A 23,053-nucleotide genomic window follows, 5' to 3' on the forward strand; every position below is an offset into this window, starting at 1 on the left:
CTCATGACCGGCACATCACTGTTATAGTAACCACAGAATAAACAGGAAACAATCAAAGTTTAAATACGCTTCCTTCTCCTGTGTTTGAACGGTGCGCTCGGTCTATTGCAGCAACGTGGAAATTAGTTACACTCCCGATCACACAACACTTTCATCGAATATAAACTACCGACTGAGCTTTGAAAAAGACAAGCACACACACACACACACACACACACACACACTGACACACAAACACATAATAACAACACCTAAATAAGGATAGGCTAGGATTATTAAGATTCAAAATCAATATTTTGAATAACGATACACAAGAACAACTTATTCTTCGCGACAGCAAGAAAGCGAATGTGCCTATACTGTAATGTTTGTCATTTCCTGCGTTATTCTTCCACAGGGCCTACTTCCTTCCCCTTTCAAAATACATCATAATATTCCTGCGATTTAAGCGAAGGAACCACACGTGTACGTCTACCTTTACGTCATTGATAGAAACGATTACAAATATTTTCCCCTTGTCAAAGGTTATCGGAAATCCTTGGTTGTTGTGCAAACGCGATTGAGCCTATAAGGTCGATAGTTCTCATTACAGAAACGCAAGGCGAACTGACACACACACACACACACACTCGGGCATCGCGTATCAATGATAACGGAATTCGCAATTTTATGCACGTCCTAAAATTACACCTCAATTTAGAAGGCCGTGTGGTGTCTCTCGTGTTTTGAAATATTAGCTGCCTCCGCAGGTATAGTTCGACAGTATGTAGCATGATACGTATTTACGACAACTTTGGCGCACACTAAACGTGGCTCAAGCGGGAGATCATTTTATTACAGCTTCTCTTTGCGGGTAGAAGCTGCAGCTGCATCCGTAGCCGCCGCTTGGTATACACAGAGTACGGTACGTAATCTTGTTTATGGCTAGGATGGATGGGTGTGTATCTGTGTGTGTACACAAAATCGTACACGTGACGCGTGTGTTGAAGATGTGTGAGCTGGCTAATTTACCGATGTATTATGTGTACAGGTACAGATGTATTATCAATTCATCGCAGCCTTATAATCTTGAAAATAATACTCTGCTAGAACACAGAAGATATGGAGAGGAAATTATGTTTATTTTCCTCATACGAGGCAAGCCTTCCATTGCTGAATTGCATTACAGACTGACAGACGTATCAAAGAATGATATTATTAAAGGATGTGTACAGTTCAGGTCGCGGTGAGGATTTAGCTTTGCGGGATATTTAGAAACCACTCTATGAGATGTCAAAGAGCATGCAATTCTAAAGGGGCATCAAAAGTTTATTTGATGAAAATCGGTTTTGAAATTACTGAGATCTCCATAAACAAGGTGAAACAAAGAGATCCTAATAAAAGGCGTAGCCTGTAGTCTTTTATTATTATCACGTTTTTTGATATCTCATCCATGTGAAAACCAATTTTCATCAAATAAACGTTGAATCCTTCTTAAAATTACATACTCTTTCATATTTCATAAGAGGTTTCTCGTTATCTCACTTTAATAGGAATGTAAAAAACATGAATCCCCACCTCAACCAGTACTGTACAGCCCCTTTAATGTAATAAGACGTATTGTGACAAAATTGGTATAGAGACACCCCTCTCAAGATAATGTACCAACCCAGGGTGTGCAGTGTGTGTGCACACGAAAGTGTGTACGGGGTATAGACGATGTCAAGGGACACACGCAGCGGGTACAAAGGTCTAAGTGCAAGAGGACCGGTGTAAAAGGACCCTGCTCGGAGAGGGAAGAGTTAGATAGATAGTTGGAGAGTTAGAGTTAGAGTAGTAGATAGTGAAAGTAGATAGCCAAAGAGCTGTAGGGAGAAGGGCTCTGCCCTGGGGTGTAGATAGAGCTGTTTGGGAGATATGTTTTCCAAACTTTCTGGTGGCTTGGCTTGCTATCGCACACATTGCTTGTATCTTTGCTTGTAATACCGCCTTCTCGGAGGACGACTGCACAGGCTCTGCTTAATAAACACACAGTAACGGTATGTTATTCTCCATGACTCAGTCTTTGATGTCAACTTTGTAGTTGTAAGCACTGTCGCTGATTGTCTGCTGTGCGATGTTTGTGATGGGTGTTTATGGTTAGTGATGTGCGGAGTGCAGAGTGAGGGTGTGATGGTAATGTGCAAGATCACAATATATTTTTGTGAAAACGAGCCTACAATCAACCCCGTAAGGCCAAAATTCGCTACAAATGGTGGCAGCGGTGGGATCTTGATACATTACTGATATACCTCAGCTCATCTCGACCAGGATATGATATGGAATTGGAAGTGCTCAGAAGTGAAGCAAAGTGCTCTGAAAGATGCCTATAGATGGCTCTAATTGATGCAATATCACAAGCGGTGTGTAGAGTGAGCTACCCCAGCGTCAGAGCTCGGTTTGTGAGCTAACTCATTTGAATAGCTCAAAGTGCAAGAGTGATAATTTGTGAGCTCATTTGGCAGCTCAATTTGTGAGCTGGAGGGATTAGCTCAAATGGTAAGCTCATTTCGCAGCTCCAATTGTGATCTCATTTTGCAGCTCAAACCGTGAGCTCATTTTGCAGCTCAAATTGTGAGCTCATTTCACAGCTCAAATTATGAGCTCATTTCGCAGCTCAAATTGTGAGTTCATTTTGCAGCTCAAATTGTGAGCAGGATCCTATAGCTCAAAATTTGAGCTGGCTCAATTTGTGAGCTGGATGGCAAAGCTCAATATGCAAGCTCAATTTGTCTGCTCGTTTTGACAAGCTCAATTTGTGAGCTCGATTTGTGAGCTTGATCAAGGAGTTCGACTTGCGAGCTCAATTTGCGAGCTCAATTTGCGAGCTCAATTTGCGAGCTCAATTTGTCAGCTTGATTTGCGAGCTGAAATAGGGAGCTGGAATTATGAGCTCGATTTGCTAGCTCATTGCGCAAGCTTGATTTTCAATTTTGGTTTACAGAATCTAATTACTGACAGCTTGTTATCTAGTGAGTAGTGTGCAAAGTGTGGTGCGCTAAATCCCCTCATGGACACCAATGAATTTGGAAGTGTTGATATATGTTTCGATTATTGGATGGATGCCAAAATGCGTTTATCAATGTAAGTCGGTAAAAGTGGACACTGTGTGATAGCCAATAATTTACTTGCTTGATGTGTTTCAAAGCTATACATGTTGTAAAGTTCATATGAATTGAAACAAACATTGACAAGAAAACGGGGCATATGGAGGAGCTTGAGAGGGAATTGGCTGAACTAAAAGAAAAGATCAGTGTCGACTTGAAAAAGAACTGCTGGAGTGGTAGAAAGTGCAAGCTCAGGAGGAGTTGGGAAGGAAAGGTGGTACTGAAATGAACCCAGAGTGTTCAGGAGGAACCGTGGGAAGTCCACGAAGGCCTGACACGTTGACACAGGTCCAGTGTCATGACACGGACTCTGAGGTTAGATTCAATGTACCTGGTACTCCCAATGCTCAAAGAGAAACTGTTGGACTTGATTCAAATGCGTCGACAGTTCCAATGGGTAGGAATGTTAATTTTGCACCACAGCAACAGCAGTTCCCTATTTCATCGACTCTCCAGGATTTGCATGTAGCGCAATTGGACCTGAACAAATCAATGCTACCAGAATTCAATCCGCACCCAATGTCGGCCATGATGTCACATGCTCCACATGGCATGCAAGGACATGTTAAACCACAGTGACCTCTCTTGGTACCAGATAGGTACAACGGAAAAGCGGCATGGATGGATTACCAACATCACTTCGAAGCGTAAAAGGAAGTGAATGGATGGAATGATTTCGAGGCAGCCTCATTTTTGATGGCAAGTCTGCAGGGCGAGGCTCTCCGATGTGTTAGTGGTGTGGACAGTAGAGTGAGATGTTCATACCATGAGTTGCTGCGAATACTGGGTCGCAGATTTGGCACAGGTCAGCAAGCCGAGAATTTCTTAGCCGAACTAAGACATCGAAGGCAAGGCGCAAGAGAAACCTTGCAAGAACTGGGATAGGCAATACATGAACTTGCCATAAAAGCATACCCAGAACTTCCAGCAAACTCGACAGAAAGGTTGGAGAGAAACCACTATATTGACGCGGTGGAAAGTCAAACAATCCGCGAAGGAATCCACAGAGCGCGACCATTCATTCATTCATTCATTCATTTATTTTTCATTTCCAACAAAAACATATAAATATATTACAAAAATTGAATACAGTGCATAAATTTCATCACACAAAGTAAAGGATAAATTTACAGAAAACTTGTAGGTATAGGAAAATGTTGGAAATGGGGAGGAATGCTAAAAAGCTGAGCTTGTAGGCTGCATTCCCCCCACACGTAATACAAGAAATTATATGATCGATAGACTGATAAGCATTGAAAATGGATGAAACAAAGAAACTAAGACAAAAAGACCTATAACCTAACTTATCCGAAACAAAAACCCTGAACAAATCCCTACACTAAGTCATCTAATTTAGATGAAGCCATCCAAGCAGCGCTTGAAACTGAGAATTTTGAAAGGATTGAAATGCAAAGGAGGAACGAGCGTCTCAGGTCTGGAAGATATACCCGAGGCCTGGGAAATGAGGAAGATGTACACCTTCAGCAATTGGAGGAGATGATGATGCAGCGGATGAATCGCATGCAAGATCAAATAATGGGATTGTTTGCCAATGTGAACTTGAACGCCCCACAGAAGAGGGCAGGAACCAAGCAGCCACCCTCCCCTTCTACTAAACGGAAAGTCGGATAACCTCCAGTGGGGAGAAGGGAGGAGATGCTTTAAGTGTGGAGAGATAGGGCATCTCATTTGCTACTGTCCTCATAAGAAAAGAATAGACAAGACACAGGGAAACGGAGAACAGCCCGCCGGGAGGCCCGATGGCAGGCTAGAAAACCCTCAGGGCCAGCAGAAAACAAACCCAACAAAGGAAAACAACCAATAAACAAAGATCCAAGTAACATGATCCCAAACATAGTGTCTGGTGCAAAGCAGGGATTGTATGTCAGCGGAACAATAAGGTCAACGAAATGCAGGTTCTTGATTGATACCGGTTCTACAGACACTATCATAAGTGCCTGCATTTACTATCAAATGGACAAGAAATGCCAGCCAGAGCTTTTTCCATTCACAGGAAGAATCCAGCAAGTGGATGGGAGTGCACTACATGTTTTGGGTTCTGCATGGGTAGATATCAGAATCGGAACAACGATCCAATCAGTCAAAGTGTTATTTGCAGACATTAAGAGCGAAGGAATCCTGGGGATGGATTTCCTCCTTCCATCTCAAGGTATCTTGGACTTCAATCGACGCATCCTTCAAATACACGGTGAAGAGATACAATGCACCACGCAGAGAGGCGAAACCTTTGTTGCACGAGTCAAAGTGGCAAGCACCACAACCATCCCTGCAGGACATGAGGCCATTGTCCCTGGACGGATAATTGATAAAGGTTTGAATATGGCAGGAACGGCTGTTATTGAACCATTGGAGAATGGTGGAGAAGTCGCATCGAAGGGAGTGATAATTGGCAGGACCCTGGTGGATGCAGGGAAAGATGTCATTCCGGTAAGAGTTTTCAATCCCGGGGACTCAACGTGTGAAGTCCAAGAAGGACTTACAGTTGGAATGATCTGCGGATGTGGAACATGTGCAAACCCAAGGCTGTGACTCTGATGAACTTCCTCCCCATGTACAGGACCTCTATGAGCGAAGTATCGAAAATTTAGATCCACAATACCATCAGCAAGTGAAAATGTGTCTTGTGGAGAATGCAGACGTGTTCTCAAAGAACAGTCAGGACATCGGTCGCACGGACATTGTGCAACACAGTATCAAAACGTGGGACGCAAAGCCAGTGAAACAGAAACCAAGGAGGTTCCCGCTGTGCAACCAGTAGGAAATAGAAAGACAAGTGCAAGACCTGTTAGACCGTGGCGTGATTGAGCCATCAGAGAGTCCTTGGGCAGCGAACATCGTACTAGTAAAGAAGAAGGATGGATCAAAAAGGTTGTGTGTCGACTACCGCGATTTGAACGAAGTGACGATCAAAGACGACTATCCTATACCCCGAATAGACGAAACATTGGATGCATTAGGCTCCGCCAAGTGGTTCTCTACACTTGACCTACCTGCAGGGTACTGGCAGGTAGCGCTAGACCCAGATGCACAAGACAAGACATCATTCATTGTACGAAATGGACTGTATAAGTGGAAGGTGATGTCGTTCGGGCTCACCGCACAACGGTGTATAACCCCAAATCTGATGGCATGATTGAACGCTTTAATCGCACTCTGGTCAACATGCTAGCAATCTCAATCGAGCAGACTACTCTCAGAGAACATGGGATGTGCAACTGCCTTATGCAACATCTGCGTACCGTTCTCGGCCTCATGAAACAACCGGTGAGAGCCCCAACATGATTATGTTGGGAAGGGAAGCAAGATTTCCCATCGACCTCACCACCATCACAGTGGGAGATGAGGATGAAGAGGAACCAGAGGATTATGCAGCTGCACTGCGCAGACGAATGAAGAGAGCTCATGACCGTGCAGAAGCATGCACGGGCAAAAGTGCAGTGCGTCAGAAAAGAAACTATGACCGAAGAACCAACTCCCCTGGACTAAAGGAGGGTGAATTTGTTTGGCTGTACGATCCTTCCAAAAGAAAAGGTGTTTCACCTAAGCTACAACTGCGCTGGAAAGGTCCATTTCTGATAATTACTCAGTTATCTGATGTAGTTTTTCGTATACAATCCTCCCCACGAGCAAAACCTTTAGTGGTTCACAGCGACCGACTCAAACCATATGAAGGTGAGAAACTGACTGCATGGACTTTGGAAAGGCCTCAATCCGCCACTGAAAGAGACGAAGACAGGTCAGCGTCATCACCCCAACATGAGCTGGACGCTGCCACTGAGATTCCAGAGGCCAATGAGATTCCAGAGGCCAATGAGATTCCAGAACTGTTGCCATCAAATACAGTCGACATTCCCTCTCACGCTCCTTCCCAACCGAACAATGGCAATGTTGATGAAAATCGTCGCTATCCAAAACGCCTCAGAAGAAGGCCGGAATATTTTAATACGAACGTAGACCAGTAATGTGAGCTATGTGCAAAATAGATTTTGTAAAATAGTAGGTTAAAGCCTTTGCAGTGACTGGCTAGTGACTGGAAGGAATTATTATTTCTTTATCCCTGTCAGATGGCTGACTATAATGATCGCCGCCACATCGGGAGGGTGATTACCTGTCGCAAATGCGATAAAGTGTGCCGGAACAGGGAGGATTTGTATCGTCATTTGCGGCAAAGCCACCATAATAAGGGTGGATATGACTGCCGTCAATGTAATTATTCATCAACTAAGTCCAGTAATCTAAGGAGGCACATCCACCATGTGCATGAAGGTCTCCACAGCCGAGGCAGGAGCAGGTCCCCCCAATCACCACGGCGGACGCAACGACCAACCACCACCAGATTGCCAAGTGAGAAACAGAACAGCCCGGTATCAATCTCTGTGGACTGCTCCCCCATTTCGACGTCGCCACCACTGACGGGAAAACCCCTAGCAATGATGCTTCACGAATTAAGTAGTGTGGAACCAGACTCAGGCAGCTCTTCCGATGAGGATGGTTCCCCACCACCAGCCCTACCCAAGCCCACCGTCGACGACTCAACCAGCAACCAAATACCAGGTACAGATTCCTCGCCAGAACTAGATGATCGCCATGACAACGGGAAAGCCGATGAAAATGCGTGTGAGAATAAAATTTTAGTATCCATTTTCGAACACAAAACGATCAAGTATTTTTCTGGCAATATTTGTATTAAGCGATTTGAAACAACTCATACATATCCAGTATATGTACCAGCCGACTGGGATAAGTCAGTCCCATGCAATTATGGAATGAAAGATTAAGGGAATATTTTCTTGTTTTCTTGGTTGCATATAGTGATAAGGTCAGCAATCAGTTGGTAATACATTTCTTAATATTTCAAGGAAGATAAGCACAAACAATGCTTGATGAGGTAGGTAAATTAATCAAGAGTGCTTTTGTTTCATTATCATTACATACGATCATGAAGAGAAAAAAAGAAGAAGAAGAAACAAATAAAATTGTATTCATGCGTATATGTTATATCAATATACTGGTACGACTATCCAAGTGTGATAGGTACTATATGAATGACTTTTGCCAAAGGAGGCTATAGTGACAAGGAAATAGACATTATCACTTATTTTGTATAAATTTTAGGTTAATGAATGAAGTATGTTAATGTATACTTCAGCATTTTGCTTGTTTTGATATGATTAAATTTATATGTGATTTCGCTTTAAAAACCTTGATGTTGTTTTCCGTGAAAGAGACCAAATATGATATTATACTGTGTTTTGATATATTTAAGATTAAGGTGTTATGCTGTTGGGACGCATTCCTCGACAGTAAACGCAGGCAATTCACCTTACTGACACAGTGTGTGATTCAAACCATGGTATTCAATTTACGCCATTATACAGTACACAAAACTCTATGACCAAAGTTCATTTGCAGCTTATGATGATTTAATTGTATTTTTCCGCTGTAAGACTGATAGACCGCTTGCGGTATATCTTTGCATGGAAAGTACGGCATTTTGCCTATTTTTATAACAAATTGAAGTGAAATATTTCATTTAGGTAATCTGTGAACTTGATCTTGCCTTTGGTTGTTATGACAATCGAAAAAAAATGCAATAACAGATGCTACTTGCCGTAAAGGTTTACTAAACATTCAACTTTGTAACCGCGACAGTATTAAGATTAAGAGACATGTTACTTCAGATGTTCATAATTGCTGTCTTCATTATGTAAATAGATGAGTTCGAGTTTCTGTTGTCATTGTGTTGTTTAATAAGTAACATGAGTAGTTATACCTACTTTTGCTTATTACCTCTTTTTCATGTAATCAATCGTACGTATAATGTAACAGGAATTGTATTCGAAGAGGAACGAGATGAAGGAAATTGCCCTTCGTATTGATTTGCATGTCAGTACCTTTCTATAGAAATATAGAAATGGATAATGTTTGTGTCTGTGTATGTTATAATATATGCTATCGTCTATTACACGTTCAGGTTATATGCTGCACGACACCTGTATTTGTTTTTCAAAACTGCCAATGCTTTTGTATTATTTGGTGCCTTATAAGTGTAACTTTTAATGCACGATGATATAAGTTTAGAAACCTTGCCAAAGACATTTTAAGCCTCAGAGTACTTGCCATTATATTCGTCGATTTTGGAGATGGTATAGATTATATAACTTTTACTTATCAGTTTACAGATAAGAAGTGTGGAAGAAAGGAGACATAAATAGCCTTTTGTTTTCTTCCCTTTTGTTCCGTATAACGTTCTCACACGTTCTCAATTGAGTATATGAATATAAGAACGACCCAAGTCCATGGAAGACCATTTCGAGTAAACTAAAAAAAAACTTCATATCTTTTTTGTTTGTCCAATAATATTCTATTTAACTGTGATGGGAAGGCAACATTGTATATACAAATTAGAACATATATCATTATGACAATTAACATTAACATTAATTGTGGAGACGCCATTTTGTGTGATGGACTTGGGTCGTTCTTTGATTCATATGGACTTGGGTCGTTCTTTGATTCATATACATGAAATTCTGCTATAGAGATGAGAGAAGGACGAGAGAGGGCGCTATAATATGAATGTAAGAATGACCCAAGTCCTTCATTCTTACATTCATATAAGATTTAACTCATTTATTTCAGGCACTTCCGGGGGTAATTAGGATTTATCATTTGTACACAAGATGAGTCCATGCACAAGCTACAATTTCCCATGTCAAACTGAATTTGGCCAAAAATTGGACTTGGGTCGTTCTTATATTCATATACTCAATTTTGTCTTTAATAATTTTTGTATTTCTTTGAAACGGGGACGTTTCAAACTTGGTTGGGGGTAATGTGACAAAATTGGTATAGAGACACCCCTCTCAAGATAATGTACCAACCCAGGGTGTGCAGTGTGTGCGCACACGAAAGTGTGTACGGGGTATAGACGATTGAAGACGATTGAAGACGATTGAAGACCCCAAATGGGGTCACCCTGACCCAATTCATGACTCTGAATGGGTCATATCTGAACCCATTCCTCGTCATTTCTGACCCGGAACTGTGTGTGACCCCAACGGACCCAGTTCCGGGTCAGTTCTGACTCGGATGTTTTAAGAGTAATGAATGCTGATCGAGTGGATTCTTGCTTAAGAAACCTAACTGGTGGGAGCAGGTAAATAAAACAGGACGTACGCCTTACTTGGCTGTAGGAAACGAAACACACATTAATTGATACGTTGATTATAGACACGGGTAGACAAAATCATTACAATAATTATATTGTATTCATAATGACACAGCAGACTGAGACAAAAGAAAAAAAGTTTGATAGGCAAAGTTTACTGGTATGATTGGTTTTGTTTTGTTTTGTTTTTCTTTTTTTCTCGATTTCAGTGACAGATTAAGCTTAATTACTCCCAAACGCGCTGATCATATTTGTTTGGAAGACCTTGAGTGGTCATCATGGGGTCACGGTTAGGAACACAGCCACCGCTTCCGGAGGTAGACCTTAGCGGGAAAACCTCGATCGTTACCGGAGCAAACACGGGTAAGTCAATATTGATCCTCTGTGCACCTTGTTTATTTCCTAGTAAGCTTACAATAGATATAATGTGTGTTAAATTTGTGCACGTTTGATTCATTGGCAAGGGGTTACACACCGCAGCCTTCTTCACTCCGGAAACTTTAACGCCTCGGTATCATGGGGTACCATGCAATCCAGAAGGCTGGCCCGATTCAAATACATGCAAAAACATCGGTGTTAGAGTGAACACCATGGGTGTTAAATCTAACACCGATCAAGGGTCAATAGAGGACCACACCCACAGGTGTAGGAAGTATATTGTGATTGTGTTGAAGTGTTCACCTGACACTTCGTGGTGTTGAATTGACACTGTAGCTAGTGATATTTTGACACTGCGCAGGTGTTAAGTCAACAATGACACCGCATGGTGTTGATTTGATATTGCTGGTGTTAATGTCAATGGTATAACACCCATCCAGCTTCAATATGAGACCACATCAACTGGTGTTACTATGGTGTAAAGGCGTTCACGCTTTTTTTCAAAAATCAAGTACTTTATCGGAAAATTCTTGATCGTCTTGTTGAGGTTCAAAATCAACAACAAGAATAGTATCCAAGGAGCTATTCAAAAACACAATTCGGTATTTTTAAATGACACTCGGAGTTGTAAATCTAACACTATAAAAGAGCCCCGGAAATTTAACACCAGCTCGGTGTTTCATATTCAACACCGAACTTTTTGCATTGTACATTTGGGAATCCCGTTACGAATTTTGTACTAATATCTAATCTTCATAGACCTATATTTAAGTAGGCTTATACACACAAAAACATCTTAATCTCTTTCTTCGAAACATCCTACTTTTCTTAATTTTGATCACCATTTGTTCAAACTTTCACTATCGGCTTCCTCAAGTTTTTCTGCTTCTTTTCACAAGAACTAAGTGTTGTTTTTTTTAGGATGGACTTCCCCTTTAGACCTATGTCAGAGCATCACACAGCCTGGACCCTCTAAAGTCTCCGGATAATGATGAGCTAAAATGTATTATGGGAACTGACTGCAATATTCCGTGACCACGTTGCCTTTACTCATAATCGGGTGCATGTCACGAGTCATACAGCCCACGTGTCATACAGCCCCCAAGTCATACAGCTCACAAGTCATACAGCCCATGAAATATACAACTCACGAGTCATACAGTTCGACACTAAGCTAACAAGGCCAACGAGAGAGACACATTAAGCTCCGCGTTGTATCTGTTGAACTCGTGGGCTCTTTTACCTAGTGTCGAACTCCTGGGCTGTATGACTCGTGAGCTGTATGACTCAAGGACCTGTTGTCAATGTCGACCTCGAGGGCTGTATAACCCGTTGGTGTTGGTCTAGTGGGATGACCCCATATCTTTGGCTACCGGAGTCACCTACCTGATCCTCACCAAAGAAATATTCCCCCCCCCCCCCCCCCCCCCCCCGTAGTCTCATGTTTAAACGACGAATCCCGTGTGCATAAACGTGTGAGGTTTACAGGGAAGCTGTACGGGAAAGCCGGATGCAGTGGGTATGAAGATGTTGCCACGGTAAATTTCCCTCGGCGGTATTACACACCGTACAGCCACTTCTACACTTTTTTTCTTCAACTTGGTGTTTTATTTCGATCTTATTCGTTCTTTTATATTCCACTCGAATGATTGAATTAACAAAATGAAAGGACGAAACATGATATTTCCTGTCGAGTAGACCTATACACTTGAATCATTCTTCCTGAATACCCAACTTAACACATAAGCATACAGATATCCATAATATATATATATATATATATATATATATATATATATACATTATATATATATATATACATATATATATATGATATATATATTTCATACATATTATATAGTATATAACGAGAAACGGGCTTGGCCTCGTACGTGGGTGGTGCTACATTATTGGGTATATGTGTGACGGGCAATGACTTGCAGTTTACACGTTGATAGATATGTATATTATATAAATTATATATATATATATATATATATATATATACACGTATTATACATAATATACCTCCCAACAAGGAATACACCTAAATAATTCTTTTTGAACGTACTCGTATGTATATAAACGTATAGCGATTTTTTTTTTTTTTACACACACAACACATATCCACATTTCACATACGTAGGCGCATATACACGTGCTATACAATTGGACATGGCTGCAAATGATATGTGATATTTAATTTCATTTTCTTCTCATTTCCGTTTAGGCATAGAGTATCATATGTGTGCATGAGAAGAGAAGGAGAAGGAAAAATAGTGCAGTAAATTGTTGTATATGTACTGGAGTATCATTACAAACTCGTGCAAAAGTATGTAATTCATAAGCTTGCAAAATATGTTGTGTGTTTGTTTTTTCTACTCAATTTCAGGAATAGGCTACGAAACAGCGAAGGCTTTAGCTCAACTAGGGTCAAAGGTCATCATTGCTTGTAGGTCTGAAAGCAAGGCTAACGAGGTAAGCATCGATCACAAAAAAAAATATAATCACGAAATACAATACTAGTATTGGGAAAATACAATGAGTAAATAAAACACAATCTGATCGAGGAAATGATCATCGGCATGAGGGTTCAAGGCCAATAAGAGATTAAAATCATACCAATGAAACACAAGAGGAGTGTTTGTTTGATAGGCTAACCGAAAGGTGTGAAGAGTAATAACAACGTTTCTGCATGGATTGCATTATCAGATAGGGCGAAAAACGCCCAAAACTTGATAACAACATAACAACGTCCCAACCCTTCACCCTTTAGACTTTCTTTAAACCAGTACTCAGTCTCTGCTTAATATAGGGTAAAGTCGTTCAGATCATTTCTTATCCGATTATCAAAGTGGAGTGCCCGATTGTGCGGCACCCGAATATGCGGAGACTATAGTATGTACTCAGACTGATATCTGAATGAAAGCTTTGAGAAGAACGAAAAGTCGAAGGAATTTTAAGGTGATAGGTTTTTAGCGGGAACATTGTTCGCCTTGAGGTTTTATAATACTCGTAATTCTATGTGCAGTCTGCTCAGGCCTGTATAACAATTTCTATCCTTTGGAAGCATGGTCGTGGAGCTTTTTGATACCGATGTCCGATTACAGCAAACTTCTTATTTCTAACAGAAAGAAAAGGTCCCAACAGCATGTCTGAAAAGGGCTTTCAGGATTAGGAGATTCAACGCAATGATCTTTGTCTCAAGCTTCTTTTGCCTACGAACCAAAGAGCTTTTTCCCGAGTAACAGTGGAGAGGAGAAAATTTTCGCCTTTGCTACGAACCTATTTCTTAATCTATCGCTCACAATTCGAAGGATCTTTAGATATTGTTTTCTTGCCGGCAGCCTGTATTCAGCCGCTGTTATGTTTTTTTTTTCTCTCAATCATGTTGGATGTTTACATGTAGTGTTTTGCTTTCGTTTTTCTCGTCAACATCCCTCCAGGCAATGGAACGAATGAGGACGGAACACAATGAAGAGAAGGCAGACAAGGCAAAGGCTAAGGTGCACATTAAGGTATTAATTGAATAATAATGTTCTTTACATAAAGCGTACAACCTATGAAATTTTTTTTTTCTTTCGCTGAAAGCACTTCTAGTATGCTTAACAGTAATGTACAGTAATTTTTTTTGAAGTGTTTTGTCTTAATTTAAAGAATGCTATGCATTTGGGGGTTTCCTGCTTTCTAATGGCTCGGCCTCTGAGTGTTATTTTTCTTGTACATGTTTGGATTCATAGAAGATGGGTGTTTTCAGAGGAGCGCAGATTTTGAGTGTGTTTGTGAGTGGTTCAGTAACAGATAGGAACCCCACCAATGGTTGTCTTGTAGGCTTATCAATCAGCAATATCTTAAATGACATTCGTTGGAGAATTGAACACTAATGCATAGCCTTTTTCACAAGGGGGTGATCCTTGAAAATCTAGATTTACAACAGATCAGTCTCGAATAGACAAACACGAAACATATCACATACTCATAGGCCCGAATTCACGAAGGTGGGACAATCTTTTTCCATGGTTTAAACCATAGTCAAAGACCGTGGTTTTGTATGGGGCGCCAAGTGTCGCATGGCCAATCTCGTTACAAAATGTTAACATTTCGTCAACGAAATGACTGATTTCGTAACTAAATAGGCCATGCGACACTTGGCGCCCCAAACAAAACTACGGTCTTTTTGTCCGTCGTCCGTGGTTTGTACTATCTTCGTGAATTCGGGCCATATTGTACATGTAATAATTCGTCCGAACTGTGCCTATTAACCTTCCACAAATATGTTACACCACACCACAACGTAGGACAGGAATAACACATTGTATATTGGCCTAGTCTTCCCAGTGTGTGGATGTAATGAAGATTTGTGTGTAGACATTTAAATTCTTTATAGTCGAACACATAATGCAATGGTTAATTATTTAAAGACTTTTCTATTCTATTTATCCCTTTTGGGCCTAAATTATCACTAACTTTTCAATGTCAGTAAATTCATAGTATGCTTGTCTTTACATTTAATGTAAACGAGCAGGTGATGGCCCAGTATACCACATGTACGATACGATGTTATGTCTTTTTATTATACGATTAATATCTGAGAGAATATTTTCAACAATACTAGTTTCTGAAGTAGCAGTTCTTCCATTGTCCAATAACACATTACGTCCCCCCCCCCCCGAAAAATGCAATCGGATTTTCACATTGATAACACCCAATATGATTAAACCGTCTACAATGCTACTTCAGGGTCTTTAAACATAACATCTTATCTCTATTTTGCGGAAAATCCCATTCACCTTGGTTAAGTGGTCATAAGGAAGTGCGGATTGTTGTAAAGCATGTCATGAGTATGACTTTTCCAAGTTTAGAACTTGAATGCTCTTGGAACGGCATAATAATGTGTGAACACTAGAGACAGAACTACAAGGGAAGGGATTCCTGACATGCTCTACAAAATTCCTCATTTCTCTTTGACCACTGAAGCAAATTGAATGGGGTTTTCTGTAAGATGTGGGCAATTAGTTATAGTTTCACACCCTGAAATCGTATTTGGATTGATTCGATATTTTTAAAGTTATCGTTGAGGAGTGTACCCTTGTAATTCTTTCTTCTTCTTTTTTGAGGGGGACATACGGTACATAATAGATTCAACTCCCATTTAATAAAGAAGTCCTTGTGACCTAAACTTCCCTTTCGTAATGTTGCAGTTTGTTATCAACGAACAAAAAAGTATTACAGATGCACAATGATTAAGTGTAGGACTCAGAGTTTTACTTCGTTTTAACGAAAATTTTGATGTACTCATGTTTGTTGTAACGGGAGTGCACTGTATACTATAAAGTGACGTTTTCGTCTTAATATCCTTATTTGGTTAATGACAGGTGGATGAATTGGACCTAGAGTTCATGACCCTTGACCTCGGGTCACTGGCTGCAACGATGACCTTTGTGGAGGCGTTTAAAACGAAGGATCTCCAACTGCACATCCTGGTCTGCAATGCTGGAGTCATGTGGGCGCATGACGGTAAATAAAAAATGAATGATCATTTTTTTTTTTTGTGAGGGGTTGCTTTAGAGACTACAGAAAATTGGTAATGGCTCTTTACTTTAGGTTTACACTGCGTCAAATTCCTTGAATGTAAGTCGGATAATCGTATTTATATTCGCGTTAGTGGGCAGGGGGTGATGTAAACTATTTTGGTCCGTTGAGATTCATAGCTAGACAGAAAGATGGACGAATGGATAGATAGATTGATCGCTAGATGGATCGATTGATAGATAGGCTGATAGCTACATACATAAAATACGTGCACATACATGAAGAGATAAATTCAAATCAAACAAAATTCAAATGAAATATGAATTTCATTTGATTGAATAAAAAAATAATAAATAATCCAAACTGTCCATAGAGTAAGTTTTAATGTACGTATTTGAATTTCATTTGATTGAATAAAAAAATAATAAATAATCCAAACTGTCAATAGAGTAAGTTTTAATGTACGTATTAATCCTGGAATAAAATGGGAAAGGGCATGTTCCAATCAATATCCCACCCTAAAGATAAGAGAAAAAAATACCAAAGACGAAAGAGGTATCCAACGTGTGAAAAAAATTATCATTCATGAGTATGATACGAGTATACGGAATTACGTGTGTATAATGATAAAGTCAACAGTTAAAATATTTTTTCACAACTATGTATCTATTACAGGCTTATATGATGCATGTATTGACATAACACGTGTATTTATATGACAGGGGGAGGCAGGGAGAGAAAGAGATGAGGATATAGATATTATGTGATATGATTGATTACAGTAAATTACAATGTAGTCATATATACTTACCGTGATTTCACTGTATCAGATTAAGAGGTCGTTTTCTACGATGTTTTCCCCATTATAATGGCAGACCTCACCCCAGACGGATATGAGGCACATTTTCAGGTGAACTATCTGTCCCACTTCCTGCTCATACTTCATTTACTTCCGGTTTTAAAGTCCTCTGGGCCCGACTCACGTGTCGTTCTGGTGTCGTCACTGGCCTATCGCTTTTCCTCTTGGAACGAAACGGACATCCAGTGTAAGAACAAAGACAGAGGCGATCGGTATTCCAACTCCAAGCTCTACCAGGTTTATATCATCATCATATTTCCTCCTATTTTTCCCTCTTTTGTTGCCGCATTCGCTTTCAAACTTGCTGAAGTAATTCCCTTGTGTTATTCCAAATTGTCCCCATATCACTGCAGTTTTAATCCGATATCAATAGCAATCTTATTGTCTATCAAAGTTAAATCCGCCAAAACTGTCACCATAGTTGTGTTCCTTCGTTAGATTTATCTTGATTTTTGTCCTCAACTCTATATGAGGTGATATTTCCGTTTGCGTTGAAATCATTTCATTGTCTTTTTGAACGCTTTTAAAGATTTTTTTTTTCGTCTGATTGATTTAGTACGATGCAATAACAGTGATTCCGATTCATAACTGAAGAGAAATAAGATGGACTTTCATTGTGATGTCACTTCATATATCAGTAGCAATGGATTGAAGTTGAAATTCTACTTCAAGTTCAAACTGACATGTATGAATAGAGCAGTAGGAATGAACAGAAGAGATAGTACGATATTCATGTTTTTCTATGGTAATGTCAGCAACAAGCACAGATCAAAGATAGGGTGATGACATCACTTTCGATTAATTTTTCTTAAACATAGGATAAAGTAACCCTTTAACACTCTGTGGGCTTTGAGTGCGGTTTATAGAAAATCACATAGCATAGTCTATACTGTCCAAGCAAAGAATAGGTTATATAAAAAAAGTTTGTAATGAATTCTTCTCTGCATAGATTATGCAAATGTTCTCATTGGCGGAACGACTAGAGGGGTCAGGGGTCAACGTGTTTTCGCTGCACCCCGGCGTCGTGGACACAAAACTGTTTCAACGTGAGAATCAACCCATCCCGTCCGTAACGAAATTCTTCCTCAGAGCGGGAGAGTCGATGAGTAAGTCTGCTTCAAACTGCAATTTTGTTAACACCTATGCACACATATTGAAGCGCATAAGACATCGAAGCTGATTTAGTGGATTTTTTTTTGTGGGCTATCTCCTTCTTTCCAGTCTCAGTTCCTTATTTACTTCAGTTTCTTTAGATTTTTAGGCTGTCACTCAATTTCAGTGACCTCTTTTCTATTTCTCTCTCATCACCTTCATTGATGTTCATTCCTTTCCTATTCCTATATTCATCCATTTCACCCCACACCTGATCCTTTTGTTCAACATTCCAAGTTCTCACCTCAGCTTGTTACCACTTTCATCCAGGTTGTGTTCATTAAGTGAATAAACTTCTTACATTTTAGTCGGCCTCTTCCATTCATTTTACTTTTATTGGTCTTCTTAGTTAATTTTAATATGTAAATACAATTCATGCAAATTATGATCATTATGTTGAGCTTTGAAGAAGGCAAATCAGCCCACAATATAATAAACCAGTGTATCTCGGGACTTGGAGCGTGAAAGGACTCATGTTTAAGATCTGCGTACAATATATATGTAGCTCTCCACCTGCTAGCAGCATCACAGACGATAGGATATGGTTTACCTTATCATACAATCACGCGCTCGCACACAAACATGTAAACATGCCAACACACAGAATTGCGTACATGTTCTTTTTCATCATCTGTATAGACATGTAGGTCCTATGCAAACATATATATATATATATATATATATTAAAAACATATGCACAGATACACCCGCAAGGAAATGCAAACGCATTTTTTTACTTTCTCTATTTTATATTTTCTCATTTTCTACGTTTGAGTATTTATAGGACTTATGTTGTAGACGCTGCATGGTTGCAGTGTAAGTAAAGTTTGTAAACAAGTGTGAACTTTTAAGATGTTCATCACATGATGATTATGGAATGTTCACCGCTTGAGATGTTGTATTGATCAATATTTTTTTTTCAGAGTTGAATAAAATGTATACCAGTCGAGAATAAAATGGTGGGTTTTCTTTTAATTCTTGTTCCATGTTCCATATTTCGTATAAGTATTATATTCCATAATATCACTAAGAATACGTTTGATAGAAAAGTCAATTTACAATGAAATTGCACAAAAAGTATGAGGAGATATTGATGTGTAAAATGAGTAACCTCCTAAAAAGCAAAGCTTGTGGGTTTACGTTTCAAAGTTATAATATAAGCGTTTATAACAATATACAAATTACGAAAAATGACGAGACATGCAATTATGAAATATGTCGAAAATAATTATAATATATACGGAATGAGCACGATTTTATGTAATGTCTATTATCAAACTTTTAAGTATCAATGCTGAATACAGTCGCAATTTAATCAAAATTTCCAGTGGTATTATTAATGTATGTATGATTGCACAATCTTGAGTTAGTAATTCGTAACATAAACCAGCATGTTCATTGATTCTCTAGAGTAAAGTATAAGCAAAATAGACTGATATTCTTGCGTATCTGCTTAGCCCCTTCCCCTGCGAAATACTGATAGGGCGCCCTCTCAATGATTGTGGTCACAGGCAATTTACATAACCCATCCTCTATAGGAAGTTTATATGTTTTGTTTGTTTGTTTGTTTGTTCATTTCCATCTGAGAAGATGGCTAGATAGCCCATATTCAGCTATATTCGTTAAGCTGGTCTTCTATGGGGTCCGGTTGGATGTGAGGTGGGACACTTCGTCGGGTTAAACACCCTGCTCTTTGCGATGAATGAATGACGCGGGATCTTTTACGTGCATGAGTTGTGACTTTCTCACACACGGGACCTCCATTTTAATATATCCTATCCGAGGGACAGAATATTTTGCCTCTTGCTAAAGGGGACGGTATGCTTACACACAACATTGCTCAGTCCAGACTCGGGTTCGAACCCGGGCTCTTAGAATCGTGAGGCATGCAGACGCGCCACCGACTGAGCCAATTCATTGCTGGTCTTCTATGGGGTCCGGTTGGATGTGAGGTGGGACACTTCGTCGGGTTAAACACCCTGCTCTTTGCGATGAATGAATGACGCGGGATCTTTTACGTGCATGAGTTGTGACTTTCTCACACACGGGACCTCCATTTTAATATATCCTATCCGAGGGACAGAATATTTTGCCTCTTGCTAAAGGGGACGGTATGCTTACACACAACATTGCTCAGTCCAGACTCGGGTTCGAACCCGGGCTCTTAGAATCGTGAGGCATGCAGACGCGCCACCGACTGAGCCAATTCATTGCCCTTGTTGTTAAGATGTTAACATCTTTGGCTGATTTTCATTCTCTTGAAGAAATCTTGAGGACGCCATTCACCGGGGCCCTGACGTCACTGCACGCTGCGGCTAATCCTGAGTACAACGGGAAGACGGCCATCTACTTCGAGAGTTCCCGCCCTCACAGTGTGACGTCACAAGCCCGGTAGGCGTGGTGTGGGTTTTAGACAGTTTCCAAAGTTAAACGAGAGCATCCAGTTTTCACTGATCCACGAAAATGGCCTGAGCATCTTCATCCGGTATACAAAATGTTTGGGGCCGTAAAATACATGAAATTCGCCATTTTGCCTCATTATGTGTCCGGTACACCGACAACATTTTACGTTCGGATTTTACCGGACGCATGACTCAGTGTGAATCTGCTCAGTAGAAATCAAGGCATAATGATTGAAAAATCAGATTAGAGATTCTAAAGCCCATTATTTTTATAATGTATGATACTACTGACTATACGTCTACGGTATCGTATAGAGCTTTATATGTTTCCCACATGGAGTCACATTCTATCATAGGCGAAAGAGGTTACATAGAGGAAAGAGGTCGCAGTGAAAATATTCTTTTTAATCTTTGAGATTAAACTGTTGTGTTCATTACATCATGTCGCTAAGTATCTCACCAGTGGTGATTCTGAGGAAAACAACAAAAGGTTCAGGCGTGTACCAAGCTTTTATTTCTGTCAAGGAGATATTAATCATATCAAAAGATTTTGTATCTTATATTCGAGTTCCATCTGCTTCGTCCTTCTCTTTGGACAATAGGAAAGGCTGGTTATAATACTGATAAAATATATAAAATTAGCTTAGCTGTTATGGTGATTTAAATGGTATAGGAAAATAAACAATCTTGCGAATACAGAATAAGTCAAAATCTTGCCAGACAGAAGAAATTATTCACAGAATGGTATTTACAATGAATTCCTAAGGTCTCAACGTTATAGTTGGAAGCTAAACTAGCTTCTTCACTTTTATGTTCATATAACTTTGATATCCATTAATCCGACGTTTTTTATGATCCTGTTCAGTTGTGACCTATAAATTCTTCTGCGTTCCTTCACTCTAAAAAAAAAAAAAAAAAAAACCCGAGTCAGAACTGACACGGAACTGGGTCCATTGGGGTCAAAATGACTTGGAATATGGTCATGAAGACCCCGAATGGGGTCACCCTGACCCAATTCATGACTCTGAATGGATCATATCTGACCCCATTCCTTGTCATTTCTGACCCGGAACGGTGTGTGACCCCAACGGACCAAGTTCCGGATCAGTTCTGACTCGGATGTTTTAAGAGTGTTATAATTGTTTTAACCTTTATGTTCTGTCCAATGAACAAAAGTATTTGGATTTGCATTTTAGTATACTATTTTTTTTTCCTTTGCTACAGCTGTCTCCGAGCAGAGTTATTTCCTTCTTCTTTGTTTTTCTTAAAGGGGATTCGATAAGAGTTACAAGTCTGGAATGAACATTCTATGAAACCACAGCCGTGAAAATTCGTTCCAACTTGGATTAACAATAAAGAAGTTATGAAATTTCGAACATTCGCTAATTTTAACAAAGCAGTCCTCGAACAGTTGATATGAATGTGCAAATACAATGTCGAGCTAATGATGACATCACCTCATGCAATTTATCATGGTCATTTCCAAAAATAAAAATAAAAAATCAATCAATTCTCCATCTTTAAATGTGTCAAAAATAATGCTATTCCTCCCTGAATAATTTCAAAATACAGAGATGAATTAGAATTTTTGACTGCAGGGCATAATAAACAAAGCAACTGCAAATTTAAAGATCTAATGTTTTAACTACCAATTTCTAAGGTTATCGCATCATTAACTCACTACATAATATTATATTTGCATATTCATGTCAAAAAAAAAATTGAAGTTACCGAAACCTCAGAATTCATAGCTTCCCTAATTTTTACCCGATTTTGCGCATATGTTGCCCTGTTGCGTTTGTAAATCTTTAGCTATTTGTTTTCACATCATTAAAAGAATAAAGTAGAGAAAGAAACAGCAATGCGAATAATGCGATGTTTTATGATTTCCTTTTCTTTCACAGAAACAAAGAAAAGCAAGAAATCCTGTGGAAATACTCACTGGAATGTTTGAAGGATTACGTAACAGAGGAGACACTCAAGGAATTGATAACCACGTGATGAATAACTTAGGGAGCTTCTTTTGGCACTGTGTGCTTGTGCCTTTGATATAGAACTATGTGACGATATCTGCAGTGTACAACAACTCAGTAAAGGTTAATATGTTGCAGTTCTGATTGTTGTTATCAAATATATTTCTGATCAAAATTGAGTACAACTTTAAACATAGTGTTGAATTTAAAGTGACGCGCTACAGGAATGGTTGATAACGTCGTAAAACTCAGAAATCGTCGATTCAAGCATGGACCTGACTATTAAATGCGGACACATACGGAGGGGAAGCAAGGTAATCCTTGCCATTAATCAATGTGCCAGCCCGTAGTATCACAATGATACAGCACAAGAAACGTCTTCTATAAACTATGTATGTATATATCTTCTCTGTCTATTGTTCATTCTCTCTCTCCATATA

At 39.6% G+C, this 23,053-nt stretch overlaps 1 protein-coding gene across 2 annotated transcripts; it reads left to right on the forward strand.

Annotated features, from left to right (window-relative positions):
• The first annotated feature begins 1,862 nt into the window (after positions 1-1,862).
• On the forward strand, positions 1,863-22,641 carry LOC139728700 (retinol dehydrogenase 12-like). Of its 2 annotated transcripts, XM_071639643.1 has the most exons (9): positions 1,863-2,018; positions 10,527-10,680; positions 13,088-13,173; positions 14,142-14,213; positions 16,071-16,212; positions 17,103-17,323; positions 18,036-18,192; positions 20,503-20,629; positions 22,545-22,641. In XM_071639643.1, exons 2-9 carry the CDS (start codon positions 10,596-10,598, stop codon positions 22,639-22,641), a joined length of 987 nt encoding a protein of 328 aa, XP_071495744.1. In that variant the 5' UTR covers positions 1,863-2,018; positions 10,527-10,595. The 2 variants fall into 2 exon arrangements, with proteins under 2 accessions (XP_071495744.1, XP_071495743.1); XM_071639642.1 differs by lacking the exon at positions 13,088-13,173 and having other exon boundaries at positions 10,533-10,680.
• The last annotated feature ends 412 nt before the right edge of the window (positions 22,642-23,053 follow it).

Source organism: Diadema antillarum, unplaced genomic scaffold, assembly GCF_040938485.1.
Source record: "Diadema antillarum isolate AM-2024a unplaced genomic scaffold, OU_Dant_1.0 seq00000193_RagTag, whole genome shotgun sequence".
Taxonomy (NCBI): Eukaryota; Metazoa; Echinodermata; class Echinoidea; order Diadematoida; family Diadematidae; genus Diadema; species Diadema antillarum.

Bases quoted from the DNA above. Each gene is read 5' to 3' on its own strand.
- LOC139728700 (XM_071639643.1), top strand. From the start codon at position 10,596: ATGGGGTCACGGTTAGGAACACAGCCACCGCTTCCGGAGGTAGACCTT. The intron at 10,681-13,087 runs GTAAGTCAATAT...ACTCAATTTCAG, and splicing joins CGTTACCGGAGCAAACACGG to GAATAGGCTACGAAACAGCG. The intron at 20,630-22,544 runs GTAGGCGTGGTG...TTTCTTTCACAG, and splicing joins AGTGTGACGTCACAAGCCCG to AAACAAAGAAAAGCAAGAAA.